General features: G+C 35.8%; 1 protein-coding gene across 2 annotated transcripts in view; it reads right to left on the reverse strand.

Moving 5' to 3' along the window:
• Positions 1 to 13290, reverse strand: part of TK2 (thymidine kinase 2) — a 20288-nt gene continuing 6998 nt past the window's right edge. For both annotated transcript variants that reach the window (XM_068693732.1, XM_068693731.1), the window contains exons 3-10: positions 12522 to 12596; positions 11059 to 11112; positions 9272 to 9361; positions 7889 to 7962; positions 3224 to 3312; positions 2814 to 2893; positions 1385 to 1465; positions 1 to 981 (exon numbers count right to left, since the gene is read on the reverse strand). In XM_068693732.1, coding sequence (XP_068549833.1) covers positions 883 to 981; positions 1385 to 1465; positions 2814 to 2893; positions 3224 to 3312; positions 7889 to 7962; positions 9272 to 9361; positions 11059 to 11112; positions 12522 to 12596 — 642 coding nt within the window. In that variant the 3' untranslated portion in view covers positions 1 to 882. The remainder of the gene's footprint in view (positions 982 to 1384; positions 1466 to 2813; positions 2894 to 3223; positions 3313 to 7888; positions 7963 to 9271; positions 9362 to 11058; positions 11113 to 12521; positions 12597 to 13290) is intronic.

The following is a 13290-nucleotide window of genomic DNA, read 5'->3' on the forward strand; positions in this document are numbered from 1 at the left end:
TAATCTGAAAGAACTCAGTGCATTTTTCTTTATTAAAAAAACAAAACAACAACAAAAACACTCAAACATTTAAGAATCCAAAGCAGTTAAAAATCAATTAATTCTACTACTTATATCACCATTTGAAAGGAATAACAGAGTTCTGTGCACACTGTATTTTCACTAGTCCTCATGTAAGCCATAATAAGGTGATTTCATGGAAAACAGAGAAGCCCTTTTAAAAACCTGCCCTAAAAAAGGCGGCCTCAGAGCCATTCTACAGTCCTAGTCACAAAAACTATGTTACTCTTCTGCCACTGAATTCATTGTGGCTCTGCTGATACATAGCTATCTCAGAACTATACTGTGATTTCATGTAAAGCAGAAGAAACTGAATTCAGTGAAATTCAGTAGTGTATGTGGGATTAAAAGTAAGAAACCCACACACCCTATTTTGACATGACCTGTTTTACAAACCTACTTTAATGCGATGCACTTCATTTCCTTCTTCTAATAAAACATGACATCCCACCTTTTGTATGGAACTACTTCTTTTAAATTACAAAACAGCTTTGTCATGGTGAAAAAAAAAGAAGAAACTTAGGTTATTTATAGGAAACAGCAGTAAGTGGGACATGGGAGAAAGAAACGTATTTCAACAGAACAGCATCAACACAGAAAAGCAGACGGAGAACCTAAAAACGTGGAAGGGAATTGGAGCATATTCTGTTTGTGACCTGTTTCGGAACATTTCATAGTGGGAAGTCCATAACATCCTACAAAGCATAATGCTAAAGTAGAAACATTTACATTCAGAAGTACTGCAAATACTCAAAATTGCCCCCGAACAGGACTTTATAAATACACTGTTTGTTTGTTTTAAAATACAAGTACCACAGACTTCTATAAATGGTGTTGCATATTATATGGATTTAGTATTTGGTCCCGGTTTTCTTCATACTTTTCTATCATTTTCTGCATGTCATGGTCAGCTCCAATAACCTTGAAAACAAGAACATGAACATTAGAAATAACGTCATCGCAATATTTATTTGCTTTTGAGCAAAATAAGACTACCACTGAAGCCAGAATGAAATACTTTCAGTAGATTCCTAGAAATCCATTTAATTATTTCTCTGTTCAGAATCTGGCATTCACTGAAAAGCTATGTGTCTGATCCTACAAACAATCAGAAGTGAACAGCCCCCTACATTCCACCTATGTGGTAACAACCAGACTTACGCTATTCTCTGTGGATAGCTGTAAACATTTTTCTGTCATTTTCTTTCTCCAAAGGTTATTAAAAAAGCAGCTTTATTTATTTTTACCACTAATTATCTCTCTTAATAGTTAAAGAGTACAATAATCCATGTGCTTAATTGGTTATAACTAAAATTATACTCACAAGCACTGGGCAGGAAACTGTATATAAGGTATGTTTAATGAGCCACTCCTCGTAGAGCTGATGAATAGCTTCTAAATATTCCTAGAAAAGAGGCATTCAGCTAACAAACATTCCCAGGGATGAAACACATAGCAATTTTTGTATGTTTGTTAAGAAATTAACAACTACACATGAAAACAAGCATCAGATAGTTCCACTAACAAAAACTTAAATCTGAGAAAAAACTTGTGAGAAAAATTAATTCCAAGTATATGGTTTTATTCCATAAAGAACCTCAAAGAGACAGAGTTTAGAAGGGCACAGGGCTCTCAGCACGTTGTAAGATCAAAAACCGTGCTTCTGTCCCACTGGTATAACCTGGCCCAAGATTTTTCAGAGAAAAACACAGCGAAGGGAGGTAAGGACAAAAAGGGTAAGACTGCAAAGAAAACATACTGAAGGCACTTCCTGTGTCAATGTTTTTCCTAATACTGCCAGTTCAATTTCTCCTAACTGATTTAATTTCCTCTAAAAGCATTTCTGCCTCTCATCAACTATTAGATTTTTTTCACGGAGACCACTTAGCATTTTTCATTCCAACTGGCTTCTCCCCCTCCTGCCCCTTAGTAGAGCTACAACATAACACAACGTCTCTTCAAATCCACCCAAGCAAGAATTTATTCTCCGAGGCAAAAAAATCTGGCCCAAAATCTAGCTTTTTGCATGTACCTTTGCATAGACATTGAACTAACAATTACTTCTACTGAACTATACAACAGTAGATAACCTTGTAATATACGGCATGTCTCCTACAACTACATTTATTTCCATTCAGGATTTCTTTAGGAGAAAGCCTGTTCAGTGAGAAGCTATTGTGTAACCTGTGACACAGGAAGCGACCATTCTACTGATACATTTTTAAGCAGGTTCCCAGATACTAACTACTTTCAAGATGTTGCTTGTTTTGAGACACAAGCAGAGACACTCTTCAAGCATAAACTTCCTGGTAATAGCAGATGATAAGTGCCCACATAATTTTCAGCATCTGCATGCACGAGTATCTGTGCTTCAAAAGGGTGCCTTTATGCTATTTAGTAATACAAAAAACAATTAGCTTTTTATATCTTGGAGAAGATGAACAGTTGATTAATACTTCTCCAAAACATTCAGCTATAATACACTGATTACTAAAACATAACACTTGGGAAAGTCAGCATGCACGACAGATCATTTTTATAAAGTAAGCCAAAATCGAATAATGAAGTTATTCGATTCTGGAAACAGAACAGAATATCCCAAGTTGGAAGGGGTCCCCAAGGATGAAGTCCAACTCCTCCAGACATCTGCAGTTAATTTTGGAAATACACTCAGGATACGATTTGAGCATTACATTGGCATTAACATGTTTTTCAAGCTCATTGTAACCCCATTTATCAAAGGAACTCCTTACCAGAGGAATTATTTTTTCCTCTTCTCTACATCTTCTCTTTAATCTCTCATAACAAACTTCAGGAGAAGTCTGCAGGTAAACTGTCAATAAAATATATATATAATATATATATAGGTAAATAATAGTTACATTCAAGGATCAGCTTTAAAAGCAAAGAAGAAACTTCACAAATTAAAGAAGAAAAGGATCCTGATTTGGATACCACCACTGAACCTCCCCTTTGGCATTACTATCAATCAACCTCTGAAACATCCATGAATTCGTACTGTCTTATGATACACATCATAGCCACTATGATAATTAATAATGTGATTATGAAGAAAAAAAGTACTTTTTCTCCTCAGATTAAAGACCCACTTTAATCCCACCCACCCACAAATGTGCCCCACCAGATCCCATCAAAATTTTACCTATTAAATCAACTGAAACATCAGTGTTGTTCTGGATCCAGTCAAACCATTCGCTTAGGACAACGTAATCCACCTCTGGCATTTTCCCGCTGAAAAAAACCATCAAAGTCATCATTCACTGAACAATACACAAAGATCAATTTTAAACTGATATGGACTGTTGCTTTTTTGTCTTCGTTTTTTTTTTTTTTTTAACTACTCCTAATTTATTCCAGCATATGTGAAATGAAAACAAAACCAACATTAAAGGCCTTACAAAGCATTGTCTATACAAATAGAAGTCCAAATTTTTCCTCTTCCTAAAAACACTGACTAGCATAAAGTTTCTATTATTAACAATTACAAACATGAATAATGTTTCCTACCACAATTAAGAAATAGTTACTTGATGACTAAGAAGAAAAAACGTGATCATGTAGTGGTATAAAGTGACATTTATACAATAATAACAAATGAGTGTCAATGATCTTTATTATATTTATTACTCATGTTTCTTACATCAGAATAATATCAATATATCTGAACTGCATGACACCAGAAAGTCCTGACTTACTCAGAAGCAATGACATTTCACTATAGAAGCCAAAGTAAAGAGCAGTGAAAAAATAATGACACCATGTAAATAAAATTAACTCCTACTGTAAGAAATATTTGTGTCCTGAAATATTCAGCATGCTTAATTTGAACTTTGTATTCAGAACACACAGACAATATTAGAGACAACTACCCCAAAAGTTATCTCAATAAGAATAATAAAATCTCAAACAACTCATGTAAAAGGTAGTCTACAGATGATATATTAAGGATCACATTACTTCTACTGGTATCAGAGCTTTCTCATATTACCATATTCCTAAATAGTCAAATATTACTAGTTTCAGATTATTTTGTATTCGAAATTGATTACAGTAATACATACTCTATTCTTTTCCCTAAATGCCTCTGTAACAGAAATAAAGTAAGGAAGAAGGTATTGAGAGACACCTGTCCTTTCCACCTGAATGATTAAAAACAATTGCAACATTTTAAATACTGCTGAATAAAAAGATCCTACAGATTTCTCAACCATTCTCCTGGCAACATGTTGATTACTTGAAAAAACAAATAAAGATAATCCAGAAAGATACTTCCACTTAAGTATGCAAGAAAGCAAAACCAGTATTCCTACCACCTCCCTTTTTTATCTGCCATCCAGCTGAATATCTTCCCATTCACTGCTATTCCTCTAATGCATCAGTAAGTGTACGTTTTTTATATAAGTAAGCTAAACACTGATTCTGCTGCTTTACTCTGGAAGACAGGAAGCTCAAAAGAAATTAGAAATAAGAATATTAAAAAAAAAAAAAAAAACTCCATTCTTAACCTAAAGGATACATCCACATCAGTTCTGCATTGACCTCCCCTGAGGATAACATGCCTTTGCCTTCCCTGTGTCAGAAGAGTCCCCTGGATAATCACATGAGGATTCTGTATCGGGCTCAAGGTCCCTAATGATACAGGTTTCACTGCATCTTTGAAAAGTTTACTGACATTTGACTCCTACCAAGTAAAGGGTTTACCGCAAAAGGAATTATAAATACCTATGAATTCAAATGGGACAAATTGCGAGCGCTTACCCTGCAACATACCATGTATACTCACGTGCACACATTTAAAAATCTTCTACAGTTTTACACCTAACATGAGCGTGTCTTTCAGTGCTAAACTCAGATGTGCAATCACAACAAGAACTTGGACACTCATGCAGTCAGTGCATGCCGGGGAAGCTCTCAGAAATGGCTCAAAATTTAAGCCTTCCATCATCGTCGTAAATCTTATGCTATTTCTCTCTCTCTGGGAAAAAGCCTGCAAAGCCAAAACACAAATACTGAGTGACACTGGATCAAAGAGCTCGTATTCCTGATATTCCAAAGCTCTTCATCCTTTGCTTCAACTAAACATTCACCTAAAGGAGGAGGACTTGTATAGACCAGGAATAAAAAGGAATTCTGCATTTTAAGACCAGAACCCTAAGCAATACATTCTCTTACGTAAAAGAAAGCAGAAAAAAAAACTGATCTTTGTAGCATGCTTACAGCATACAGTTTGAGACTTTATTTTAAATTTAATGGGAAGCCTTCCACACACCTGAAAATATCTGTTGAGCAGCATGAGACTGAAGGCTTTTTCTGATAAAATTTTCAGTAAAATTTAAAGATGTGAGGTCAGTTTTGTTTTGCAGACCTTTAATCTGTCAGGAATAATTCCATTTCTACAATGGGCAACATTCTGTGTTCTCTGCAAGCTTCTTTTGCATGTTTATTAACCTATGTAATAATTAACAACACTACCCTACAGACAGCAGTTTCCTTCTCGGAACACTAATGGGGAGAGAAAAAGCATTTGGATGGATACAAAGACATTTTCCTTTGCCAAATCTATTGAGTTACAACATGATTTTTTAAATTCTCATGCAGCAATCTAACAAGAAACATAGCATGGGAAGTAATCTTTCTAAGTTACAAGGCCTTTTCCCTGCCACAGGGTACTATTATCCTTCTACATAAATTTACCAAGCCTGAAGTTTGTATTTTCCCTTTGTTCTTCTGCTGGAAATAACACTATCTTCTAATTTTTCAGCATCTAATGTATCCACAGCTTTTATCTATCTAATTATTCTTCTGTTGTAATATTCTTCAAATATCACTCTTTCCCATTTTTATTGTTTGCAGCTGGTGTGCCAATAGATGACAAGTGATTATCCCAACTGTTCTGTACGAATATGGCACTGTTTTTGTCTTTTTAAACAGGCTTTCGGTTCTTTTGATCATTCCAGTATCCCAGCTTCACACCTGTTTTCAGTTTTAGTTCACAGATCATGCGTAAGCATTAAGAAGTGTAAAAAGTAGTGTTTCCTCCTAAAAGCTCCGTACAGAAGCACTAGTATTTCCTTCTGTCCTGGAAACTTTTTGCCAGATACTTCCAAGAATTAAATACACTTTTCTCTGAACTACACAATGCTCGCATTATTTTGTAATCAATCAATTTAGATATATATATATATGCACACATATGTATATAAAATATACATATAGAAGTTATATGTATAGAAGTTATATATATTAAATATAATAAAAGGTGTGTTTATATTTTCTGTATCTGCTTTTCAACTTAGTACCTTCCATCTTACAGTTGAAATTTTTGTCAGCTAAGCTGAACAATTGAGCATACTCTCCCTTTGAACCAAAGCAGCAATCCAAAAACTGATCCAACATGAGAACGTCCTTCCACCCTGACACTTCCCCTCTCACTGTCTCTCTTACGTGGGATTTCCTGCCACGTTACAATCACCAGCTCCTGCACCTCCATGAAAAATTGTTCAGGAAAGTCTCCAAAAACCTCCCTGACAAATACTTAACTTCAGACTGATTGTCACAATTCAGAATGACTAATGTGATGCATCTTTGATCACTGACTTTACATTTACAAAACAAGTGCCTTCTGTCCAACATTAAAAATTGCTGAGGCAACAAAACATCTTAGACACCATTAAAAATTTTATTACAAAATTAACACAAAGCTGACATGCAGACTTTGCATCATAGCAGCCAAGTTTCTCTTGGGACAAAAGCAGTTTGTCTACCATGAATAAAATGTTGCTAATTTAAAAAAAAAAGACTGGCATTCCAGTTACATTCCCACTGTATACAGACTGGGATAAATAATGTCTCTTCCTGTTTCTGTTTGCCTTGCATCTTACTGTCTCTCCGTAAAGTTTCGAACTAGTTCAATAAATGCCTAGAAGCTTACGTAGCATGGGTGCCATCTTGTGGCGTGCCACTGTCCTCCCTGCACACAGGGCCAAGAAACTGATTTTGTCCCATAAGACTAGTGAAAAAAAAAAAAAACAATAAAACAACATTACGTATTTTCAATATACAATCAGCATTATAAAAATACCTGTGCTGATTGCTGCACTATTTAGTTAGTACAGAGTGGATGAGTTATACACAGGCCAGGTAATAAACGTGTTTGTTTTTTTTTTTTTACCCTGGGCCCCAAAACAAAAAAAAGGTTAGACCCAGCTGCTCTATGACTGCACTAAGCGCATTCTGGGGGGCTGGGAGGAAGACCTCAATTCAGAAAATGGCATTTATAGACAAACAGTTCTTGTTCTTTCTTTACTCACTCACCGACCAAAGAGTTTTGAGTCTGTATTGATCCTGTGAACCCTGATTCTGAGCATTACCATGTGAGGGATAGAATGCTTGTTGCTTGAGTTCCTACCTGCAAGACAGTCCTGGATGCTAGGTTTGATAATACTATCTCGTTCCCTCCCTCCTATAGTATTCTTCATAGCCCCATGTTTTTTGAGCTATTCAGTATTTGTTTGCTTTCATTTAAGCAAGACTTGTATATTCAGCTGGAGAGCAGATAACTTCAATTAACAGTTTTGTAAATGCTAAGATGTTCTAAAGACAAGAGCGCTTGTGAAGAATGCTGACACCTGTCCCACATCCTCCAGATTTTACTCTGCCAGTGGACAGCAGGCCCTGTACAAAGCACACAGCCACTCCAACACAGAGTGGCACCAAAGCACACACTATTTAGATACAAATTACCAGATAAATCATTGGACGCTTTTATTCATTTAAACACAGAAAATAAAAGCAGAATATACTGTACCTTCGATATAAATTTTCTACAAAAATGTATTTTGCACTGTGAATTGATCTCTCCATCATTCTTACCGGGGAAATCTACAAAATAAAACTTGACAGTCACCAACTAGTTTACATTTTATCAGCATTTGTGTCTTTTCAAGTTCTTACTGCACATAATGTCCTGTACATTCTGAAATACAAAACATTTTCAGCTCTTCCAGATCCCATAATAAGAAAAATCACTGGGGAAGGGGAACACAAAAACCAAGTGTAAAAAATCTTATTTGTGGTCACTACATTGTTAAACACCTGTGTAATTAAATTTTATTCATATGCAAGTTTCGAGTTAGCTACAGAAGTACTCAACACAGCAGCTGAAGTACAAAATAAGCAGCAATCCACTTAGGACTTAGAGAGCAACAAAAACTATTGCTACTTGAATTGCTGCCATCTTGAAGTTTGTTACTGTCTCAATAGCACAGAGCTTACATCAGAAAAACTGTAGCAAGAAACCACCACTTTAAAGCTGTCTCAAGTGTTCTTCTACCCCCCAGATGCCAAAGAAATCACTGACAAAGAATGGTTGCCTTAGCCACTCTTGCATGTGTTCAAACAGTGCTCCATTTTGGAGAAGACATTCTCTGACACGTTCTGATTCCTGCAGAGCAATGCCATCCTGGAAGTGCTCTTTTCAATCAGGTATTCTGCATGTTAATCACCATGGAATCATCATTTGTTTCAGCGAATTTCAAGTGGCAGCAAAGTACAGACTAAAATGCTGAACAATCCTTAGGAATTTTTTATGAGCTTTTTCTACAACAGAATGAGATTTTTATCATTCTGGAAAAACAGAAAAGCACTGGTATGAAATACTTAACAGAGAAAAAGAATATAAAAGAAAAAAAGGGCATAAACCAGCTGAAGTGAAGCAACAGATAAAATTTGAGTGGAAATATTTTGGATAAACATGAGAAACAATAGCTAAATTTCTGCTAGACAGCAATGGAACATCTTGACTATTAATTAAAACATGACAAAGGTTTGAAATAACTATGTTTATATAAGGTCAATACAGACAAGTCATTAGCATGTGATGAAGCTATTGTTGCAAGTCTACCTCTTAAAGGGTGATGCAAAAGAAGCAGTATTACTTTTGGGAAGCAAAGGATCTGAGCAGATAGGAAGCAGGTGTTTCACCCTTCTGGAGCATGTGTAGAGCATAACAACAGTATCTTTGCATGAAAAATGCATACACGCTTCAAGAACAAAGAATACACAGAGAATCCTAATTTTCAGATACAAGATTAAAAGAAATATTTATTAGAAATATTTATTCATAACCACATCTTACCAACTCTTTCATAAGTTAAGTTCTTTAAGCTATAAGAAAAACACACTTATTTACCATTGGTCTAGTATGCTGCTCCAACATTGTAAGCTGTATGTAAGTCTGTAATGTTATCCCCCATCTGGATGCATCTTGGTACATTAAGCCCTGGGGTTAGAGATAGAAGCAAGACAGAAGTGGGTTCTATTTTTTGTTTTGTTTTGTGTTCTTTGTTTGTTATTGTTGTTAAGGTTGAACAACAAAAATTGAAATTGTGTACTTCAAAAACTATGCACTACAGCAATACATTTACTAATTAAAAACGTATCTGATACTACATTTTTGTGCAGTGACAGACTCTCTCGTAATACTCCAGACTCTCGTCCATCCAGAAACACATCTATGGTTCCAGTAAGCACGTCTCAGGCCTCAGAAAAGATAGATTTTCAGACAGACTCTTAAAAATTCCTCCCCCCCCGCCCCCAAGGGACCCTCACAGCATTTCTCAGATGGCTTTCTGAGATTTCTCAGATTCTCCTTCTCACTGCTTCAATTCCCCCCGACATTTACAAGCACCAGTCCCTCCTGTGATGCAGTTAGAAGATCTAACTTGAAATAAAGCATCATTCAGTGTATTCACTGAAGTAGCATCGCTTCAGTCCATAAATCTGACCTCTTTTTCTCCCTGTTCACGATCAGAACGAAAAACTAATTTGAAATACAGATTGCTGGGATGAGACATGACACAACCAAGCATGCCTCACCCTTTTACTAGTAACAGTAAAGCACAGCATCAGCAAATCCTCACAGGGGAATCAACTTTTCCACAGGACCTACGCTGGCAGTAACAGTAACAAATACATGCTTAAGCACACATGGCTTAGGGTGTATCCACAATGCTGTGCTGACAGCAAATTCCAGATGAGCTTGGGCACTGATCTTGGCCAGGAATTAGATTTTTTGCAATGGAGGTGATCATACAAGCAAGGAAGGCTGGCATCACAAACCAACCATTCCAGCAAAAGTGTATCTGTGGATATAGTCAGAGCCCTTAGGTTCCTGTCTCAGAGCACAGAGGTGACCAAGTGACTTACCCACAGGGAATGGTTACAATTGGTAACCACCTTGAAGAGAGCAGAAACTCTCAACTCCCAGGACTAAATTTTCTATCTTTAGCAGTCTAACAATGTTAACTGATGAAATCCACCTCTTGTTTTCTGAGGCAGATTAATAGCAAAGACATTATTCCCTTCTTTGAAATACATTTAAGTTGGTTAAATACAACTGTCACGGTTGTATTCATGGCTTTTTATGCTGTTGCATTTTTTATGTTTTTATATTTTTTCTCTTATATATTTTATATTTTATATATTTATATATTACATATATTTTATATATTTTTATATTTTTTATATTTTTTATGTTTTTAAGTTGTATTTTATGGCTTATGTATTTGTGGCTTTCTGTGAAATTCTTCAGCTTGTACCCAGTAAAACAAGTGTATAATCTAGCATTATGCCTGGACCTCTACTTACAACCCCTTTCATGCAGCCAAGTCACACTTGGCAGAGTTTTGGTGTTTTGAAAGCAGGCACTCCGTGAGTACACTGCCCCTCATCACTCAGCTATGCAAAGATAAAAATTCACAAGCCCTGCTGAAACAACATTTAATATTCTATGTGTTTACTATATGCATGCCTTAATCACAGTAAAAGTGATTTTTGCATCACAGAGCTTTATTTTCTTGATGTATGAAATTACAACCACACCTTTCATAACAGTTTTACTAAATGGTAAGAAGTCATCATTTGTGTTTTCTAAAATGAATAGTTATTGTAACTGTGCAATCTGTTTCTATCACTTACCAGGATATTATGACCACGAACGTTCCTCCATTTATTCACCGGTTCTGTCAAGACCTTATTAAAAAAAAAAAAAAATCCATGTTAAACATCCTTTAGATTTGAAATACTTACTTGACCCTACAAGTCTACAACTACTTTTAATGAATACTCGCTTGGTAAGTCAGAATATTCAGGACATGTACTGAAAAGTTCATCCCTCTTTAATAAAGAGCACTGAATCCTGAAACACAAAATATAACAATGAACACTTTAAAAAAAAAAAAAAAGACAAATATAGTTTCTTATCATGATCTTTTTATTATTTTTAAATCTTCAAAATTTAACACTGGATTGATTACAGGCCCAGATATAATTTCACTTTTCAAGTCACTTATCAATATGATGTAGGGGAAAGAATGGCTAGCTGAGTGCCAACTGCATTTCAATGACCTGTTTGTTCCTTCACAAATTGATTTCCCAGAGAATAATATCTCTTAGCAAAGGAAGAGAAGATGAGAATGCCATTATGCTAGTTTCAGGTTTATTATTGTGATCTAAAAGTCAAAATGCATTCAAAACTTTTATAATGTTTAAAAATAATCAGGAAAAGCTTCTAACTAGAGCAGGTAAAAACACGAAAGACTCATATAATTCACAGACGGTCTAAAATTGCTGGAGTACTGTAGAACCAGAAAATCTGATAACCTGGGAAATTAACTGTGTTATTATAAAATGTTGCACTACAAGCAAATTAATGTTTGCTCTCTTTTTAGTTACTAGTTATTTATTCCATAGGATTTACCAATAACCAAATAACATGTGGAAACCAAGCATTTCTATGTGGAATCCTTTTCCCAAATGTATTCCCAGGTCCTCTGCAAAAAGTACGAACATCTGACATACACAAAAGCAACTGTTTTACTGAGGTTTGATCTCAAATCTTGTTTAAAGACAGTAAGCCCAGCTTTCCCTTAATCCTGTTCTAAACAATATGAAAACAAATTCAATATTGGTCTAAGAAATTCCCAGGAATTATTATAATAGATGTATTATTTTATCTATTTACTGGAATCTCTGTTACATTACATCAATATTTGTACATCGTTATTGATATGTCTTTGCTTTTTACAAAACAAATGTAAGATTATTTTTTTTAATTACACAAAATGGCATACAAGCAAACATGCCCAAACATGCCCAACCCATTAGGGCTGCTGTCAATTTACAGAGGTACAAACTCTAATCTACATGTTTTATTGATACTTTAGCATCAAGTAGTACACTACACGTCATCTAAAAGTCTCTTCCACAACTTGACTATAAATACCTAAATATTTGCAGTAGCAAGTACACTGGCTCACAACGTGCCGCTCCTTTCTCAGTAGCCCAAAAAGGAACAACAGTCCTAAATTAACTGTCAATTTTGTTTAGACAAGCAAACACTTCACGATGTAAATAAAGATAAAGAAATGCAAATCCAGTACCTCAATATTAGTAGTCTGTGCAAAATAATCCAGACATGTTGTTTTTCCACTTGCAATGTTCCCCTCGATACATATCTGATGAAAAATAGTACCACCTTTAAAATCGAATTATTGCAAAGAAGTAAACGCCATATGTAAAAACTTACTTTTTCCATACAAAGTATACTACTGTCTTATAAAATCAATAGGTTATTCTATAGAACTACATTAGGGATCAGTTTGGATTTTGTGGCTCCCCGGAGACCACCACCTTTTCTTCTCCCCAAAGTACATATGCCAGCAGTTCCTTTACAATGCAGGGGGCAGCTTACTCTTTGCCCCCCACCCCACATAGCCAGCTGCCTTCCACCACCCTGCCCTGAGTGTGCAGTCACTTCCCACGTCCTCCCCACGGCCCTAAGGGCTTCAGGATTGTCACCTGCTGCTGCTCCTCCCACATTCCCACTACACCACCTGCCACATCTCAACCTCAGAGGCTTAAACGTCACTTTCAACTTGAATTAATTGCCAAGTGGAGTAATAATTTCAATATCCATTAAATAGATGCCTTAAAATTGATTTATAAACTTAGCACTTTTAGAAGCCTACACATTTAAAATTTGGGCACTGAGATTTACAAAACTAAAACAAGAAAAAAGCTCACAGACTAGTACAGAGCAACTGCTATGCTACGCACAGAACACCCAACCTCAAACTGCAACTTGTCCCTTCAGCAATTCCCTGCACTTGCTAAAATCTTTCACAACTGTACTGCAACTAACAGACAGAG

This window comes from Anas acuta, chromosome 10 (genome assembly GCF_963932015.1).
Source record: "Anas acuta chromosome 10, bAnaAcu1.1, whole genome shotgun sequence".
Classification (NCBI taxonomy): domain Eukaryota; kingdom Metazoa; phylum Chordata; class Aves; order Anseriformes; family Anatidae; genus Anas; species Anas acuta.